General features: G+C 43.1%; 1 protein-coding gene across 10 annotated transcripts in view; it reads right to left on the reverse strand.

The window, feature by feature from the left end:
* STIM1 (stromal interaction molecule 1) overlaps positions 1–21,063 on the reverse strand; it is a 224,037-nt gene that overhangs the window by 30,414 nt on the left and 172,560 nt on the right. For all 10 annotated transcript variants that reach the window (XM_051822943.3, XM_051822950.3, XM_070074547.2 and 7 more), the window contains 2 exons: positions 10,871–10,982; positions 7,631–7,746 (listed from right to left, as the gene is read on the reverse strand). In XM_051822943.3, the coding sequence (XP_051678903.1) occupies positions 7,631–7,746; positions 10,871–10,982 (228 nt within the window). The remainder of the gene's footprint in view (positions 1–7,630; positions 7,747–10,870; positions 10,983–21,063) is intronic.

Consider the following 21,063-nt stretch of genomic DNA (forward strand, 5'->3'; position numbering starts at 1 on the left):
AAGTCTAGTTTGGAAAGGATTGGAGGTCTTAGAGGAAGCTTATTAAATCATGCTTCCCTAAGATGCAGTGAAGAGGAGAAAACTAGCACTTTTTCAATACATCCCAAGGCATCCCTGGGCTGGGATGAGCCCATGTGCAACGGCTTCCATGCTACAGGGTAGGCAGTGCTAAGGTGCTACAGCAGGTAAAAGGGACTAGCTGGCATAAAGGGGATGCAGCAGTGTCGCTGGAGCCTGCGGTCTGGCTGTAGGACTGAGCACACTGCAGGAGCTGCTCTTGTAGACTACTAGGTCCAAGCTCAGATCAGGTAAAGGTCTTGAAATCTCAGTCTATGGAGGGCATTTCTAGGATGTAACTCAATCCATAGACCAGGTAAAACAGGAGTAACATCAATAGATTGGTTTACATGAAGCATTAAACACATTGGGAACTTAGGGGCAGACCTAACTCCAGAGAATGCCTGGCAGCAACTTAGTGACGTTCACAGGCCAAGGCACCAATTGGTGTTTGAAGCAATGTCCAGCCTCCAAAACACAATTCAATGCCAAAGAAGGAACACTACCAGAAGATAAAAGCAAAAGACACATCTCAATAACTTAGTCAAGCAGGAAAGGAACACTCCTGGAGCCTGCCATTGCACCTAGTCTACCAGATCTGGGGCCTGGAGACTTGAAAGGGACATCATAAGAGCAGAGGCCTGCTGCTGCCTCTGTCTGGGTTGTGCTGTGGTCTCCAGGGAGCCACAGATGTGGGAACAAAGAACAAATGGGGGAGTTCAACCAGGGCTAATGACCCTCTGTGCACAGCAGGCTGCCCTCCTCCTCAAAGGACAAGGAAAGGACTAGCAAGATCCTACTGCCTGGTCAGGACATGTGGTTGACAGAGAACCAAAAAGATCCATTTCAAGCTACCAGATTGAGGGAATGTGTCACACTCCAGGAAAAGACACATGTTTCTAGAAATTGTGTGAAGCTAAGGTCCAGTTTGACAAAAAGAGCTATATAGTCATAGCCCCTTGGAGAGCCAACCAGCAGGTCATATGGATGGCATTACTTCCAACACTTGTAAGATTTCAAAGTGGGCATGCAGATTGGGCCCAGGTATTTCACTTAGTCCCTTATTCTACCTTGTCAAGATCAATTTTGGATGGATTCAGCTTCATATCCTCATCCAGGTCCTAACACTAAATACTGAATGACTGGGACCATGGATAATACCTAACAGTTGCCCCTCCAAAGTGAGTACCCTCTGCATTTCTTCAATCTTTACGCTACTTGCATACACAGGCATCCACTCCCTCATCCCCCTGCCTTACCAAGCACACAACTGAAGCCCAGATACACTGCTTCACAGCCCATGAGCTACCAAGCTCAGCAGGAAGAACATGAGTCTAAGTCTGGTTGCTTCACTCTTTATGGATTCTGGTGCTCATCATTTGCCTACATGCCAGTGCCCAGCACAGCATCAACCAGCAGCACACAGAACACACTCGATGTATCTTTGTGTGCTTGAGTCTTTACTGATTTGCCTCAAGCATGATAATCCACATAAGAAGGAAAGTGAAATAGAGCAAACATAAAATGTACTAGGCATTTGTAATCATTTCTAATCCTCATGACTGTAAGAGAGAACATTAGAATTTCTATTTTAAAGACAATGAAACTGAAGCTCCATAAGGGACAGTGATTTGCTGGAGTTCATAAGCAGTGACAGAGTTGGGTGCAAATCCAGATTTGCCTGAATGCACTGTCTTTCCATTATACCACACTTCCTCATTACAACTTTCATACTCATGCAGCAAGTGTTAATTCTGCTTTGTTAAATGCAAACATCTCTCACCAGAAGGGAGTCTGTCTATACTGCCTTGATCTAGTTTGAGTGTGACTCTAAGAATTACAAACCCTGAGTTTTCTCAAAAACATTCAGGGAACTGACTATGCCATTGCCAACAGGGCAGTCAAGACCCAAAGGCCAAATGGCCAGGCCTTTAAGGTTAAACATAGGACCTCAAGTAGAGAAACTTGTACCGTCAAAGGCAGCATCCTGCACTAAGCATTAGGGAAGTCTGGGTTCTATGTTTGCCTCTGCTTCAATCTGTTGTGAAGTTCACTTCCTCTATCTGGACCTCAACTTCTTCCACTGTAAAGTACATCATCACATAATTACTAAAGTGATCAAATGCAATGTAGAAGTGATTTGAGATGCCTTAGAAATACTGAAATGGACATATCTAAGAGGTGATTAATGGTGTGGATACAGAGTTTGAGGAAGAGGAAGGAGCATTAAGAATTGGCAGGCCCCTTCAGTGGAGAAAATAGGCAAATTAAGAATCTAGTCTATGTCTTACAAACAATGAAATCCTACCCATGATAATCCTATTCTCATCCTTCAACTCCCACTACCTTCCCAGCCTACCAAAGTCCACAGAGATCTTTCCATGTCTTTTCTTCTGAGTTATGATTCCCTGATCAACCCATTCTCTGGAGCCATAAACACTGGCCATCTCTTCTGTCTCAGGGACTGCTTTGTATATGTTTCAACTTCCTTGACAGTCACCTTCTAGTAGTCTGCCAGTTCCTCAGGGCCAGGACACAAGACTCATTATCTCTGTAGCCCCAAACTTAGCACAAGGCCTAACCAGAGTAGGTACTTAGCAAAGGAGAAAAAAGAAATAATGAAGGGAAGTTTTAACAGGAAAGGGGAGAACAATGCCAACTGTATATAGAGAATAAATATCTGTCCCTGGGACAAGATTATATGCCCAGCTGAAGTGCAGAGCCCTTACACAAATTCGGCCCTCAGAATATACTTCCTATTCAATTAATACAGCCAGGGCAGTGACCGCAGATGCTTTTGGGAAAGCAGATGTGGCTGGCTAGGTGAACAGAGCTAACCCAGGGAAGCTGGCTGGGAGTGAGAGGATGGCAGAATCCCCCATCTGAGTGCTACAAATAAATTTTAGCAAAATCAGGTTGTTAACAGCATCAGGCCTAAGGCAGAGGAGGTAGATGTAAATAAATGAAACGCTGATATGTTTATAGAGTCAAGGTAATAAGGAGAATTTTCAGGGTACCATTTAACACTGAGAAGGAGAATCTCTACTCATTATAGCCTTCTTGAATCCCCTCCCCTAATCAATTCTCTCCATCCTCTCAACTGCCCATAATATCCTGTCAGGTACAGACAGATACTTATTCTTCACTGCCAAAATATGTGTTAGGAATTCCTTTTGTCCTTTATGCTGTCTTTTGTTCAGAGGTATCTGTTTAACCTGTAAAGACCACTGCTGTCCCTCTTTCTTCTAGTCATGGCCCAGTAGATTGCTTTAGCTACCTCAACTGCCAACAGGCACAATATAGGCAGAAATTCCCTCCAAAACCAAGCTGGGCCAGATTCTTCTCCCAATTCCCCTCATTCCTGCAGTCTGGAGAGGCCCAGCCTCCTCCGTGTAACTTCTAGCATTTGTATCCTGGTTACTCCCCTCCTCCTTCCTGGGTCTTAAAGCTGAGTGCTGACAACAGATGAACAAAGCTTGTCTGCCCTCAAGGAGCTTCCAGTCCAAGGGTAAAAGAGTAGAAAACAGACCTCTTATAAAGAAAGGAGGAACAGGGACCAGCACTGTAGTAGCAGGTTAAAGTCCTGGCCTGCTGCACCAGCATCCCATATGGGCGCCGGTTCGAGTCCCAGCTGTTCCACTTCTGATCCAGTTCTCTGCTATGGCCTGGGAAAGCAGTAGAAGATGGTTCAAGTCCTTGGGTCCTGCACCCACGTGGGCAACCTGGAAGAAGCTCCTAGCTCCTGGCTGTTGCGGCCATTTGGGGAGTGAACCAGTGGATGGAAGACCTCGCTCTCTCTCTCTCTCTCTGGCTCTACCTCTCTCTGTAACGTTGTCTTTCAAATAAACAAAATAAATCTTAAAAAACAATAAAAAAGAAAGGAGGAACAAAGGGCTGTGTGCTCCCAGAGGGGATGAAGAGGCACAAGTTCAGCATGACTGAGAAGAGGCTGGGAAGCATCCTGGAAAAGGCTTGCAGGGGAAGCAGGAGCATCACAGGAGACACAGGAAGTAAGGATTCAGCCCCAGGGAGCACAGCAAGGCTGTCCAGAGACAGCCACGCCCCATCACTGGGGACTTTTTTCCTATTGTCTGAGCCACTGAAGAAGGAAGATGATACATAGCCTTGTCTTTTCCTCTCCACAGTTGCCCCCAATTCCAACAATTACCCAGCAGGCCTTTCTGCACTCTTCTCAATACTCATGCTTAAAGAACAAAGGGCACAGTAGTCTCCAGCACTGCACTAAGACACAGTAAAAATAGTAATGACCATTTATTCAGGGTGAATTGGGGCACAGAGAACCTTAGGAATGTGCCCAAGGTCACAAAACTGCTAAGTGAAAGAGCCAGCCTGCTTCACTGCAAAGCTAGAACTCTTTGTATCTTGTTTCCTCTAACAGAACCATCAGGTGGCCTAAGAAGGAGCACTGAAGAACAAGTTAAAGACCTGGGTTAGTCATGGCTTTGCCACTTAAAAGCTGAATGGCCTCTGAAAACTTACCTCATCTCTCTGAGCCTCAGTCTTTCTGAGAAATCATCTGTAAAGGAGGCAAAGTCCCCTCAATGAATGATCTGCTACCCTGGCAGGTCACCAGCTCAGGCCTCCAACTGACACCACCTGTCACAGGGCCTTCGTTTCTCAGAGCGCACCCAACACCTGATGCTGTCTGGAGACGCCCAGATGGGCCCACAAGCCTAGAGCTACCTCTGCAGGGTGCAAAAGATGCAAACGGCCATGTGCTGTTCTGTGGTCACATGAAGAGAACTGAGCACACTTTTTACGGTCACAAAATAGACCCTGGGGTGGCCCTGTGCTGAGCCATCTGATCCCCCCCTCCCCAACCTCCTTCTGTGGACAAACACATCTATTTCTTCAGCAGACTCTCTTGGCTACTGCATGACAAACCTTTGATTTAATATTTGTCAAGTCTCACATCAATGGCAGGATTGTTGCTAAGTCTGGGCAAGGTGGCCATGGCTGGCAACTATAACTGGCCTAGGTTCTCTGGAGCATTTGTCTGTTACTTGATATATGGTGAGGCCTGAGCATCTGTGTCCACCTAGCATAAGAACTCATCCTAGGTTCAAAACACAGGTCACAGCCAGCACAGGCCATCATTCTAAGTCCTAGGGACTTAGACAGGGAACAGCACTGAAATAGATACTTTAGTCCATACTCAGAGGGGAAAACTGAGTCTAGAGGGACATAGCTCAAAGGACTCTTTGCAAGTACCCTCTACCTCCCTTAGGTCAAATCACATGTAGTCTATAAGCTATAAGAAATGATCTCCCGTACCCAGTACCACAGACCCAGGACTCTGGTTTTTTCCAGATAAAATACTTGCCTGGTTTAACCTGCAGTTTCTAATGCACTCTTTCAGATATGGTAAATCCCACTTTGATATCAGACACACAACAACCTGACAATACATCTTTCGAAGGCTAAGGAAGACTCAGATCTCTAATGATATCTCCTTGCTGGAGAGGGGCAGAGCTGAGCCTTTGCTGCAGCAGCCTGGCTTTCACCGCTGAGCATAATTCTGCAGGTGCAAGAACTTGCTGGTAGACACAAAGAGGGGTGTAAGCTGTTGATGAGGAGAATTTAATAAGACACTTTCCATTTGTCACAGTGAATGGCTCAATCACCCTCCCCATAAAGCTTCTTAGACTCCAACAAAACCCCTCTCTACTTTGTGCTCCCAGTTGAAGTCTTTTTTTTTTTTTTAAGATTTATTTATTTATTTGAAAGGCACAGTTACAGAAAGAGAGACAGAGAGATCTTCCATCTACTGGTCCACTCCCTAAATGGCCACAACGACTGGAGCAAGGCTAATCTGAAGCCAGGAGTCAGGAGCTTCTTCCAGGTCTCCCACATTGGTGCGGGGGTCCAAGTACTTGGGTCATCTTCCACTGCTTCCTCAAGCACATTATTAGCAGGGAGCTGGATCAGAAGTAGAGTAGTTGGGACTCAAACCAATACTCATATGGGATGCTGACACTGAGGCAGCAGGTTTACCCACTACACCACAATGCCAGCCCCCCAAGTGAACTCTTGAGAGTCTCACATAATAACTATAATACTTACTACTATATTTGTTGACCATTTACTCTGTTCAATTTCCAGGGAACATTTTTTCTGCCAAGGGCCATTTGGATGCTTAGAACATCATTTGCAGGCCATATAAAATTATCAACTCAAAAGTTAGCCTGCTATAGACTTATTAAATTTTGAGTCCCACCTGCAGTTGCCTTGGCAGAGCCAGACCAAATGATTTTGCAGGTGTTACACAGCCCCTGGGCTGGATGTTTCCCATCTGTGAACAGACAGAACATCTCAAATGCAGGTACCCTGTCCTTTATAAAGTTATACAGTAGTGCTCAGCAAATGAAACCAAGTGAAAGGTCATTGCTCAGTAAAGAGGGTGGGCCTTACATAAAGTATAGAGCCATTCACTGTGACATTTATTCAAAACTAACCAAAGAATGGTGGGCAATGTGCTTTATACCTCCAATCCACCCAGCCCCCTTTCAAAAGATGCCAAGGGTGGAAATAGCCCTCTCCCAGGTTGTTCTGTTTCACACTTTCAAAAGGTACAGATTCACCTGTGGAGTCATCCTGGGCACTCCACAAGCTACATGCACAGACAGGAAATGTGCTGCCTCTGACACTGGCTGCCAGCAATTTCTATAGACTGGCTCCTGGCTCTCTCATACTCTGCTGCTGGCATCCATGAATAAAGTTCAGCTGCTCCCAATTGGCCCTAAAAGTCTGTTTGGTCAAAGCTAATTTTCTAAGGAATATAATTACTTTTGTTCCCTCTTGGTTCACTTATAATAGGAAAAAAGATGGTAAGGTCAGTCATTCTCATTATGTAGATCTGCAGGGACTGAATCACCTAATTCTTTCAATTAACCCTGGTTAAAGAAACCACCCTTTCTTAGGCCTGGTATGTCTCTATTGTTTCAGTCCACTTAGCTTTCCTAGCTCACCCAAAGATACAAAGATGTTCAGTAATCAGTTCATATTGTATACTCACGCCTGCAGTGAGAACAGGTAACAGCTAAACGGCAGTCAGCCCTTTAGAGGTTACTTGCTACTTCTGAGCATACCCTTTATATTTTAGCCTTTACTTTTGTTCAGGCTGTTTCCTCCATCTAGAACATCCTCTTCTACTACCTCCATGGTAAAGCTCTCCCACTTTCACAGGCAGAGCCCACATGCCACCTGCACTCCTCCTCTGAGCCTTCAAAGCACTGTGTCCTATCCGAGAACACTTGTTTTATCCCTTTAAGATACAATCTGATTCCCTATAGACAGAATTTGATTCATTCATATCTTTCTACCGGGCCCAGCACAGTACTGGCACAAAGTTGATACTTCTTCAGATACTTAATAAATGGACATTGATATACAGCTGGACTAAAATACAAAACTAGTTCATACATCAGTCCCAATGGAAATAGTAGAGGCACTGCCTTGCAGGAGTGCCTAGGAGCCCCCAGGACCTCAGCCAGCCATTCCAACAGGTTTGAGTTCTATGGCGCAGCAAAGCCCTTCTCCACACAGGACTCACAGAGAGGAGGCCCGAAGAGCACTGTATCCAGGGCCTTCAACTGCAGCTTCTGTCGATGACTTCGGTCTGTCATCTTTAGCACAGTCCCTGTCATGGTGGTGTTGGTTACAGCTAACCTGTTGAGGCAAAGAGTAGGGGATCAGAAAGCCAGCAAAGTCAGGAAACCCATCTCCTCTAGAAGCAATTTCAGGGTAATTGCTCCCCTTCACATTCTTGAACACAATCTATACTGTGGTGTCTCAACAGGGAGAATGGGGGACACAAAACATTTATCAAGAACTGGACAACCCTCTCATTGCATTTCCACCACGGAAGTGCGCTGTCCTCCAATGATAACCCACCTACGACCAGTCTCAGACCCAACTGTATATTTTCTGCCATGCTTCTCCTTCCAGGGGTTTTAGTCCCTACATATCTGTCCCCACCTCCCAACACTTGTAAAGGCATCCTCCTGACAAGCCCAGGTCAGAATATCATGCGGTGAGACCCAGTGACTCTGCAGACGTCTGAATTAGCCTAAACCTAACCCACTATCATTATATATAAAAACCTGTTGATGACAAGCTGAATTAGTCCTGTTAGCATGTATTTGAGTCACTGCAATACAATTTACTCCCAATAAGATTACTGTAATTTTGTATGACCTTCAACCACACTGTCAATGGTAACTTCAATGAGAGAGCCTGCAAACAAGAAAATGACCTAGGAAAAAATGACTTTTTTTCCTCTTCTGTTGGAACACAGTGAGTACATGAGGAGGTGAGTACAAGATAAGTAAGGTTGAAAACCTCTCATCTGAGCCCCAAAGTGAGCACTTAATGCTATACTACTCTGTGAGGTTAGGGCTTCTTTCTGATGCATTGTTTTGTTTTCCCAGCTAAAAAGGCAGCATCTGACATCACACAGTGTGGTTTTTACTCTCGTCTGAGCAGACAGGAACAGCTACTTTCTTCTCTGACCTTGGAAGGCAAACAGATCTACCCACAAGCCAGGCAGTGAGGCACTGTGATTGGGGGTCAGGAGATACGGTTTCTCATCCTAATTCTACCACTGACTCACTTGTCTGATCATACGCTGCTTGCTCCTTCCCCTAGGATCTCAGTTTCCTTTTGCATAAACTGATATAAAATCAGACGCCTTGCAGGAGCCTGGAACGTCGTGGGGATCCTCTTTGCAGCACTTCTGCCAGGTGTGCTGGACATTGATCAAAACAAACAGCATCATGTTTTCTACAGCTGAAGACACCTCTAAATGGGAATGCTCTCTACTTGTAAGCAATGAGAGAAATGGGGGAAGGAGCTGGCATTTACTAAGCAACTCCTGGGTATCAGGCACTGTTCTGGCACTTTACAGATAGTATCTCATTTAGTCTTCACAGCAACCTTAAAGAACTCAGTTCTTAACTCTGTTATTAGCTCCAATTTATAGATATGACACCTGAGACTTAGAGGAGAGTAACTTGCCCACAGTTACACAAAAATAAGTGGTAATGCCAGGGGATGAATTCAAATCTGCTGGATTCTTCCCATGATGCCATGCTGGTAGTGATGAGCCTAGAACCACACCCATTCTATACCATACACTGAAAGCTCCATGCTTCCTGCTGTCACTAAAGTGCCAGAGCTTGGTATTTTTCTATTCTGTGCTCAGCCTGGTTGTACCTGGTCTTGGCTCTAATCTTAGCCACAGGAGGGCTAACTGAAACCATGACCTAAGAACTGACTTCCTATGCCTTGCAATTTAAATCCAGGCTACAGCCATTCCTCATGATGAAATGACCCAAGACTACTACTATTCCCATGAGTAGCAAGAAAGAAACTTAACTCCTGGAGATTCATGGTCAATTATGTATTCAGTCATCCATTCTTAGCTTTCAGGGCCCAGCAGAGCCTGGCACATACATGGTAGGTGCTTTGGGAAGTTTTGTTAAGTAGAACTAAACTGAAAACTGAGAGGGAGCCTATCTTCAACCACATGATACAAGAGAAAGATGCAGTGAAAGTTGCACTTAGAACAAGGAAGACCTGGGTTCAAATCCCAGCTGGACTACTTATCAGCTGGACAAATTATAAACTACTTGAGAGTCAGTTTGTTCATCTAAAAGCTGGAGTAGTAACTCCTTCCTCCCAGAATTGTGAGACTCAACAGAAATAATAGATAGGAAAGCACTCTATAAACACTAAAATTATCACTCTTCCAGAGTAGAAAGAAGCTATGAAGAGGAGGCTACAGGCAGCAGAGGAGAGAACAGCCAGCTCAGCTAGGCCTGGACAGCAGTGCCCAGGAGCTCTGTGGCTGCAAACTCAATGTGTGGGCCTTCCAACTGCTTCACCTTCCTGATCTCCTTCACCGAAGCTCATAACCAGGTGTACCTACATAATAAGATGGCAGACTGTACATAGTCAGCACTTATCAGACAGCAAGCCCTTTGAGGGCAGGGGTAGGTTGTTGTCAACAATATCCCCAGCACGAGTGCAGGGAACCGGTAAGTATAAGTGAGAGAATAAGTAAATGGATTAATGATGACATACAAAAGTAAGTTGAAATAGTAAAAAGTCCAAGCCATAGTCCTCCACTCCCTCCCTACTCCAAACCCCAAGTCCTAGAATAGTGTGCCTATGTAGAAAGCCTGTTGGAGGAGTCATCTGAGACAAGGTCAGGGCCAATGGCAGTCAGCCCCCACATCTGCACCATTTGCATTAGAGTAGATAAATTGTACATATAGCTCAGAGAAAACTAAAACAGACCTGAGACTCCAGGGTGATAAAAGAGACAGTTTCCAGAGAAACAGGAAAAGAAAACAGGTTTTGAAATCTACCCAGATCTAGAGTCAAATCACAGTTTTTACCCTAACTAGCCACGTTTGTGACCTTGAAAAGTTACTAAACCAGTTTCATCATCTAAATATAATAATACCACCTTATAGGATTGGTGTAATAATTAAATGAGACACTTTATTTAAAGTGTTAAACAGAATGTCTGGCAGATATTAAGCACTCAATAACTGGCAGCTATTCATACTATTACAAGGATTGATAAGAGTATTAAATAAGACAATGGATGCAAAGTGCCCGTCATGCTTTACAGCAAGTATAGAATAGATGTGAAAAGAGAAGAGGTCTAGAGACTCTATCATGAAAAGGATGGAATCTCAGTTAACTGGCAGAGCAACCTGAAGTCAGGTCTACCCCATCCCATTTCTTGCACCTTCCAGTAAGAAAAATCTAGTCCCCTGCTGACCTGGGCATGGCATGGCCACTCAGCTGCAGCTTCCGGAAAGTCTCCTCATACTGAGGCAGCTCCACATATGTGATCAGCCACTGCACCACCTCATCCACGGTCCAGTTATACACTGTGGAAAGAGACAAGCACAGTCATGACTCCAGAATGTCAAGTACTGCTTGCACTTACTGTTATGGTTATATGATCTTAACATTTACCACATATGTTTGTATGTTTAACATATCTTTCCCTCACAAAATCCTAAACATGAAAGGAGTAAACATTATATGAGTCTATTTATATAAAACCCTAAAAGAGATAAGTCTATACTGACAGAAAGCTGACCAATGGTTGACCAGATTGACCGGGAAAAAGTACAAAGAAATGTTTTAGGGTGATGGAAATATGCTCTATCTTAAATATGGTAGTGGTTACAAAAATAACAACATGTGTCAAAATTAATCAAACTGTACATTTAAAGAAAATTTATTTAAATTTTTTTTCATTATAAATGTAACCAGGATTGCAAACCATCATCCACCCACCCAGCTATCCAACTAAGCATTCATCAAGGGTTCACCTAGGGCCAAACCATAGAAAATTAGTTCCCAACCCAGTGGACGGGATCAAAACCCAAATAACATCAATAAAACACTGACTCTAACCAAGAAACATACATAGAGCACAAAGGAGAAAGGGAATAACTGCCTAGGAGTTCAGGGATAGTCTCAGAGAAAGTAATAAATTGCAACATAAATTATTAGAAGAACCTCACCTGAATTATTTCATAGCTATACAGCAAGAAAGTACTCAATATTCAATGAAGACAGGTTAAAAAAAAAAAAAAGATGTAAAAATTCAACGTGTCTAGAGAATAGAATTAAGGAAGGCAGTAGCAGAAGGATGTTGAAGCCAAGTCTTGACTTCACCATGCTAAAACAGCTACCATCGTTGTTCTGTGAAGAGCAGCCCTGGGTTGCTCCTGCAAGTTAAATGAGGTCCAGCCCTTTGAGAGGGAAAATATATAGACTTTTCCTCTTCTCCTTTTTTTTGTGTACTTGGTATAGAACATGTTGGGCACATTGCATCCATTCTTTTATTTAGTGTTGCTATTCAGAGTTGTACATGTTCAAGCAGTAGCATCCAGTAGCCACAAGTGGCTATTTAAATATAAATTTACTAAGATTAAGTCAAATTAAAAATTCAGTTCCTTAATACCACTAGCCATAGTTCAAATGCCCAATAGCTCGATGTAGCTAGCAGTTACCATATTGAACAACATAAATTATAAAATATTTCCATCACTGTAGAAAGTTCTATCAGCACTGGCCAAAATAATTTATTAAAATAATGTCTTGATTTTATATTTTTATTTTGAAGTAAGCCAAAAGTAAAAATGTATATTCTGGATCTTCGAGACATATAAGAGCAACACTGTCAACTTCAGTGACCACATTGCATTTGTGTTGATAAATGTGTTACAAAATAGTTATGACAGAACATAGCTGCTGATAATTTTAGGACATAATGTACTACATACAAATAATTTATCTTGAATTTAGACATTGTAATACAAAAGAATTCAGAGAACAAAATACACAAAATATATTCTCATAATTGCAATTCAAATTTTCAAGACAGATGTTACCTTCTTAAAGATATAAACCTCCAAGAACTACCCCAACTGATGCATCCCCAGGGAGACTGTCACATTACATGATCATCTATCAAGGCCTATCTTATAGCACTATAATGGACATGGCTGATTTTTGCCACTAAGCATCCATTGCCCCTTTTGGTGGCAACAGTCCTCTGAATTCAGATCAGGGAAACCACCTCTCCCTTGTTCTCAGTTAATGTGCTTCAGACAAAGTTAAATCAATCTCTAGGGGCAGAGTATATAACCCAAGCTAAGCCAATCAGTATATTACATCCTCCTGCCCACGGTGCTTGAGTCAGGGCTTAGCACATAACCCAAGTCAAGGCTGAAGAAACTGCATTTTTCAGGATTTTTGTTTGACTCATATGAGATATGCTCTCCCAACACACTGGTGCCTGGAATGAAATGATCCTGAACCATAATATATTATAATAATTATAATATTATTAATAGAAGCCATCACTTACATAGCACTTATTGTCTGATATTACTGCTTCAAGCAATTCACATATATTAACTCACTAATCTTTACCACAACCACATGAAATAGAGATCTAATTTTATCTTCATTTTAAAGATAAAGAAACTGAGGCATAGAAAGGTTATATAACTTCCCCAAAGTTACCCAGGTAGGAATTGGTAGAGCCAAGATTTTGTCTCGGGTAATCTGGCTCTGTAGCCCATGTTCTGGGGGTATATATGCTCTTCTTAACATTGTTGAAGCCTTCATTTAGAGGCAAAGCTAGGCCAAGAAATGGATCTAGATGACATCATTTAAGCCTCGAGTCAGGTCACACCTGTACCCAGTCCTATTTATAGATATTTCAGTTTTGTGCACACAAATTTTCCCTTTTGCTTATTTCAGATTGAGGGGATTTTCTGCCATAACAAGAACCATTCTAACTTGAAACACTCACAGAGTGATCATTTGCAACATGGTAAATCACATCAGCACATGTCACTATCACAAACAATCCTCTTTTTTTTTGATAGGCAGAGTGGACAGTGAGAGAGAGAGAGACAGAGAGAAAGGTCTTCCTTTGCCATTGGCTCACCCTCCAATGGCCGCCGTGGCCAGCGCGCTGCTGCCGGCGTATTGCGCTGATCCGAAGCCAGGAGCCAGGTACTTATCCTGGTCCCATGGGGTGCAGGGCCCAAGCACTTGGGCCATCCTCCACTGCACTCCCGGGCCATAGCAGAGAGCTGGCCTGGAAGAGGAGCAACTGGGACAGAATCCGGCGCCCTGACCGGGACTAGAACCCGGTGTGCCGGCGCTGCAAGGAGGAGGATTAGCCTATTGAGCCATGGCACCAGCCAACAAACAATCCTTTTAAATAATTTTAAAATTTATGTGATGATTAGACATGCAGAAAGCAAGTTTACCTCTATAATTTACAGAAAGTATTATAAAGGAATAGATATGGACTTAATACTCAGGGAATATGTTTCAGACAAATGAAGGTCAAACGAGATCATGACGTACTGGACAAGTCAAAATTTCACAATAGCTTAAATAGAGAAAAATAATGAGAGGAATGAGTCACCTGATGGTATCCAGTAATACAGATATGCTGGTATCTAATACAGATATGCAGCCTGAAAGCAATTCAGTATCAGCTGAAAAGTATTTTATTGGATTTGAAGTTTATTTCTATTTAAAGTATAAATTTGTTTTTGTTTATATTTGTACACAGATTTTACATAGCAACTTAAATCTCAATTTTATGTTTGTGCATATTTAAATAACTCAAAAATAATTTAAGTCAGCACTGCAGGTCCAAGATAAATTATTTCCCTTAAAAGGAATTCCTACATTCCTCAAGGTTGAAAACCACTGCTATGAACAACAAGAAGCCAGAAAAGTTTTGAAGCACAATGAGAGGAGTTGAGATTCATCCCTCTCCTCTCTAAAGAGCCATACCTTTACCAAAAACTGACTTTCATCAGAATGCTATCATACTGAAGGTATGGGTCACATCCTCTTCATTTGTGTTTATCTACTGTTTCTAAAATAAGAGTTTCATACATAGTGACATCAATAAGAATTTACTCAAAAATGACAACTCTAAATGAGGAGTCACGGAAATGTTCTTATTGTGGCCTCCAAACAATAAAAATCTCCTTTAAAAATAGGTAGCCCATGTGGACAAATCCTATAACGCTTGTCAGAAAAACAGCATTCTCTGGTAGGCATACTTCACATCTTACGTTGCTTCTGTCACTCTCACATAAGCTAAAGAAGTTAGAAAATTGGGACCATTCCTTTCATTCTCCTCCTTTCCCCAAGTAGAGCCCAGCACATGCAAACGCAAAGCAGTTAGTAATACATCTTGAATGAAACAAAGTCGAAGCAAAAATTCTCCAATCTCCAACAAGCAGGAGGAAAGCCGTGAGGCTGTGTAGTTTTGGAGGTAGATGAGGTGGTTGGCAGACGCAGAAAGTTGAAAAGAGAAAGGTACTGGGTGAGGGTGGGGAGGATGATGCAGGTGTACTGTGCTCAGACTGCATCCTGAAAGACAAGATATTAGACACTTAAGAGAGGGCTGCTTGGGGGGAGCGGGGAGCTGCGGCACTGTGGCGCTATGGCATAGAGGGTAAAGCCACCGCCTGCAGTGCCAACATCCCATGTGGGTGACGGTTTGAGTCCTGGATGCTCCACTTCTGATCCAGCTTGCTGCTCTGGCCTGGGAAAGCAGGGGAAGATAGCCCAAGTGCTTGGGCCCCTGCACCCGCGTGGGAGACCAGGAAGAAGCTCCTGGCTCCTGGCTTCAGATCAGTGCAGCTCTGGCTGTTGCGGCCATCTGGGGAGTAAACCAGTGGATGGAAGACCCCACCCCCCACCCCAGCCGTCACCTCTGCCTTTGCCTCCCTGTAACTCTGCCTTCCAAATAAATAAATAAATCTCTTTAAAAGAGAGAGAGAGAGAGAGAGAGAGAGAGAGAGCTGCTTAAAATCACTGCTTAGCTTAAATTTCTAGTTACCAGACTAGAATACATTGGAAGGAAAAGAAAAATTAAGAGAAACATTCAAATCCTAGGTTTGGGGAGAAAAAAGATGACAGCACTGAGGTTAAAGAAGTGTTGAGGAAAGTAAAATACACTAACCATCATTCTTGAAAATGAACATATATCCACACACATTAAAAATGTGATCATTTATAATGAGGGCACAGGAGAATGACACACAGATAGAAGGCAGACAGACAAGTGCTAGCCTGTAAAGCACACAGAACAACACACTCCTGCCACTGCTGCCAGAGGAGCTCAGCCTCACCCAGCACAATGGAGCCTTTCTGCTTGGCGTGTAGAGTGGAAAAAGGGCCACTTTTTCGATGCTAGAAAGGCCTCAGGCCAGCGGTACTTCAAGGGCCTTTTGTCTACTGGGAGAATGTCTTGAAACAAGCCTGGACATAGACTCTTGGCATGCGGGAACTCCCCTGTCAACACCCAACACCACAGTGGAGACAGGCAGGAGTCACTCTGCAACAGGGTTTCTCAGCCTCTGCACCAAGGAGGTTTGGATGAGATCATTTCTGGGGGCTGTCCTATGTATGTCAGGATGTTTAACAATATCCCCAGCATCTAGATGCCCATCTATACTTGCTGCCAGTCATGACAACCAAACTGTCTCAGTGGAGTGGGGTGCTGAGAACCACTGCTCTACACACTGCCTTAAGTGAAACAGAGGGTCTTTAAGGGGTCCACTGTACGTGGGGATGATTTCTAGACTAATCAGCCCCTATATGACTAAGATGCAGGAGGGAAAGATAATGGCCTCAAGCACATTATGCCAAACTTCAAGGCAGTTTGGTGATCTGTTTGTTTTTAGCTCTGCATATCATTCTGTTACCTAGGCAGATGTCCTACCTAGGTAGAGCCTGGCAGCATAATGTTGTCTATCCAGAGTCACTGCAGTCTGAACGAAGTAAGTCATGACGAGCTGTATCCTGTGTAGTCTCTGTTTCTCAGCACACCTGAGTCCCAACATGAAGATCTCATTCAAGAATCCAGTTGAGACATGAGGGCCATTTGTCCCTAAGGTTCAAGGTTAAAAATCTTATTCTGCTTTCTCATTCCAAAAGAGAAATGGGAAAGATCTCTGAGACTATCAGTGAGAGGCTATAGAATTTGGCAAAGAGAATTTAATACAGAAACAGACTCCACATGATTCACATATCCCAACCCCAGGAGTACATGCAAGTGAAAGACTTGGTCCCCTTGAGTCTCTCATTTCTCCAGAGTCTGCCCATGAGGCCTCTCACCAGATCAAAGACTACACCTCCTACACCTCCGGGCAAAATGACAATGTTACACAGAATCAGGGAAAGTCAACCCCTAGAGTTTTCTACAACCAGTAATCCCTCATAAGAGAGACGCACAAGGTAAATAACTAGCCTCCAATCTTTATAATGATATGATCTACCTATAAAAACTAACTGTGCACACACTGCTAATATATGTACACCTGACTAAATTAAATTACATTCGTATACTAACATTAGTGTATATTTTAAAGCACACATGAAAATTAAGGAATGAGATAAAAGTACAGTATAAATACAAGCTCTAGTACTGTCTTCAAATGAACAATAGCAGTCTGTGGGTTGCACCTCCCATCAGTACTTACACTTTGCTTACTAACAGCATCACTCATCCCACAGCTTCCTTATAAAAGTAAAGGCTACGTGAAAGGCACTTGTCAAATGCCTATATCAGGAAAATGGCGTTTACTTAGAAATAAGAAAAAGAAACATCCTGGTCTCTGTACCATGTTTCTTTTATTTTTTTAAAGATTTATTTTTATTTATGTGAAAGAGTTACAAGAGAGGTAGAGACACAAAAAGAGAGAGGTCTTCCATCCTCTGGTTCACTCCCTAAATGGCCACAACAACTGGAGCCAAGTCGATCCAAAGCCAGGAGCCAGGAGCTTCTTTCAGGTTCCCACGAGGGTGCAGGGGCCCAAGGACTTGGGCCATCCTCTACTGCTTTCCCAGGAGCATTAGCAGGGAACTGGAGCAGCCAGGATTTGAACCAGCACCCATTTAGGGTACCAGTGTAGCAGGCAGGGCTTTAACCCACGTACCATGTTTCATAGATATGTTTCCCATTTGAGAAAGAATTTTACGTTAAAATAAGTAAAATTTGCTTTGTTTTGAGGTAACTAAAAAAACTTATTACAGATAAACAAATTCTGTTGCATTTGTGAACACTAGATATTTTAAAAGCTTTGAGTTTGGTGCCAGGTTGTAGTGCAGAGCAGGTTAAGCTGCCAGCTGCAACACCACGTCCCATATTAGAGCACTGTTTCATATCCCCACTGCTTCCAATCCAGCTCCCTGTTACTACACCTAGGAAAGCAGTAAAGGATGGCCTGAGTACTTGGGACCCTGCCATCCACATGGGAAACCCAGTTGGAGTTCCTGCCTCCTGGCTTCCGCCTAGCTCAGCCCCAGCCATTGTGGCCACCTAGGGAGTGAGCCAGTGAATGAAAGATCTCTCTCTCTCTCTCTGCCTTTCAATAAACAAAATAAATCTCTTTGTTATACAGAGAAAAAAAGCATTGAGTCTGAAAGTGGAAGATCTTGATTTCCATACTATCTGCCACAAACCAGCATGAGCAAATCACTTCATTGTTATAAACCTAAATTTCCTCTTCTATAAAATATTCAACCTGTTATTCAACACTAATTTTCTACTATTCTGTGTCAGGTACTGGGAAAAGAACAGTGATCAAGAACAAGATCCCTGGGCCAGCATTGTGGCACAGCAGGTTAAGCCTCCCTGAGATGCCAGCATCCCATACGAGCGCCAATTCAAGACCCAGCTGCCCCACTTCCAATCTGACTCTCTGGTAATGTACCTGGGAAAGATAGCTAAAGATGCCCCCAGTACTTGGTCTTTGCCACCCAGATGGGAGAACTGGCTTTGGTCTGGCCTAGCCTCAGTTGTTGCAGCTATTTGGAGAGTGAACCAGCAAATGAAATCTCTGTGTGTGTGTGTGTGTGTGTGTGTGTCTCCATCTCTCTAACTCTGCCTTTAAAAAAAATAAATAAATCATTAAAAAAGGACATAAAGAATGAGATACCTATCCCCGTGTAGTTTATATTCTAGCAATACCTATCTCCTAGAGGTGTTAAATCAAATGAATGCATGTGTGAAAATACCTAGGATTCATCATAAACTCAGTGATAATACACACATTCATTCCAAAAGAAGCAGATGTTATGAACCAGTCAGAAGCCAGATGGACAGAGATGCAGGTCTACCAGAGGAAAGAAACATGAGTGAAAACAGAACTATAAAGCTGGAGTATGCTCAGGGAACAATGGCTCCAGCTTGTCCAGCCTGCAAGGTCACAAATAGAAGCAGGGAGAATGAAGTATTACTAGAGACAAGTGATGGAAGTCCTTGAAAACAAGTGGTCTGAAACTCCAAAACAAATTATTCACTGGGGGAAAAAACATTTATTGAGTACCCACAACTTGTGAATCACCGTCTAGGAGCCAGCAATACAACAGTATATCTAATAATACATAAAAGAACCACAGAGCCCATGTTTCTCTCCATAGTGGAGTAAAACATTATAGATAGACAATTATATGCCCAGTGGTGATAAGGACAATGAATAAAAAGTCAGAAATAAGAGGGCAAAAGGACAAAGAACAGTGTTATGTTAGGGCAGATGAGGGAAAGCCTCTCTGGTGAGGTGACATTTCGCAGAAAGTGAAACTGTGAACCAGGTGGATACTGGGGGAAGGGCATTCCAGACAGAAGGAGCAGTAAGTATTACTCCCTAGCACTGGAACCACAGTGCTATCTCCAGGGATGTGCCAGGGCAGATACTTGGCCTTAGCCAATCCTTACCCTTGCCAGAGAATGAATAAGCAAGAAGAAATGGGCTCCTGAGTCACCCCACAAGGGTGGGAAAGGGGACCTGTGGCGCATCCAGATGAAGCCCTCAACTACTCTGGTGGTTTCAAACCCACATACCAAGAGAACTATGTCTGGTGTCAGGGTTACTGGTGCCTGCCTTGCCTCTCCTTCATATGGCTCTTAGTCAGCTGTTCACTTGGTCAGCCTTTGGTCTATCTATCAGAAATGGCCAGAAGTTAGGCTGGCTAACTCAATTAGCTCAATAGGCTAATCCTCCACCTTGCGGCGCCAGCACACCAGGTTCTAGTCCCAGTCGGGGCGCCGGATTCTGTCCCTGTTGCCCCTCTTCCAGGCCAGCTCTCTGCTATGGCCTGGGAAGGCAGTGGAGGATGGCCCAAGTCCTTGGGCCCTGCACCCCATGGGAGACCAGGAGAAGCACCTGGCTCCTGCCTTCGGATCAGCGCGGTGTGCCGGCCGCAGCGCACCGGCCATGGCGGCCATTGGAGGGTGAACCAACAGCAAAGGAAGACCTTTCTCTCTGTCTCTCTCTCTGTCCACTCTGCCTGTCAAAAATAAAAAAAAAAAAAAAGAAAAAGAAATGGCCAGAAGTTAAGAATATGGGCTTTGGAACCAAGTGCCTTGGCTCAAATTTGAGATTTCCCATTTACTAGATATAAGATCTGGATGAAGCTTCTGGCTCCTGGCTTCAGCCTGGCCCAGTGTTGGCCATTGCAGCTGCCCAAGGAGTAAACCAGTATACAGAAAATCTGTGTGTGTGTGTGTGTGTGTGTGTGTGTGTGTGTCTCCATCTCTCTAACTCTGACTTTCAAATAAATAAATAAATCTTTTTTTTAAAAAAAAAATCACGTTAAATGTAAATGGTCTAAACATTCCAGTTAAAAGGCAGAGATCATCAAACTACAAAATAAATAAATAATACCCAACTACATACTACCTATAACAAATGAATTTTAAATATACAAACAGTTATCAGGACAGGTATTTGGTGTAGGGGTTAAAACACTGCTAGGGATGTCCACATCCCATATCAGAGTGACTGAGTTCAAGTCCCAGTTCTGACTCTGGTTCCAGCTTCCTGCTAATATGTACCCTAGAATACAGCAGATGATGGCTCAAGTAGTTTGGTCCCTGCCATCCATCTGGGAAACTAGGATAGAATTCCAGGTTATTGGCTTTAGCCTGGTCAATCCTGGCTATTGTGGGCATATGGGGAGTGAAGCAATAGATGGAAGATATTCTCTATCTCTCTTTCTGCCTTTCAAATAAAATGAAAGTAATTTTTTTTTAAATTCAGCAAATCTAATCCAAAAATACAGTAAAAGGATAATATATCTTGACCAAATGGAACTTATCCCAAGAATGTGAAGCTGATTTAATTTCCAAAATTGATCATGGCAATTCACTATATTAACAAAGTGAAACAGAAAAACTATGCAAGCATCTCAGTCAACAAAGAAAATTTATTTGATAAAAATCAAGTATCCTCTTCTGATAAGAGCTGTTAGCAAACTAGGTAAGACAGAGCTTATTCAATGTGATAATGGGCTTCTATGAAAAACCCACAGTCAACATTAATGGTGAAAGATAGATGCTTTCTCTCTAAGATAAGAAACAACACATGGCTGTCTGTTTTCATCTCTTCTCTTTAACACTGCACT

This window comes from Oryctolagus cuniculus, chromosome 1 (assembly GCF_051225735.1).
Source record: "Oryctolagus cuniculus isolate XC-2025 breed Fujian yellow rabbit chromosome 1, ASM5122573v1, whole genome shotgun sequence".
Classification (NCBI taxonomy): domain Eukaryota; kingdom Metazoa; phylum Chordata; class Mammalia; order Lagomorpha; family Leporidae; genus Oryctolagus; species Oryctolagus cuniculus.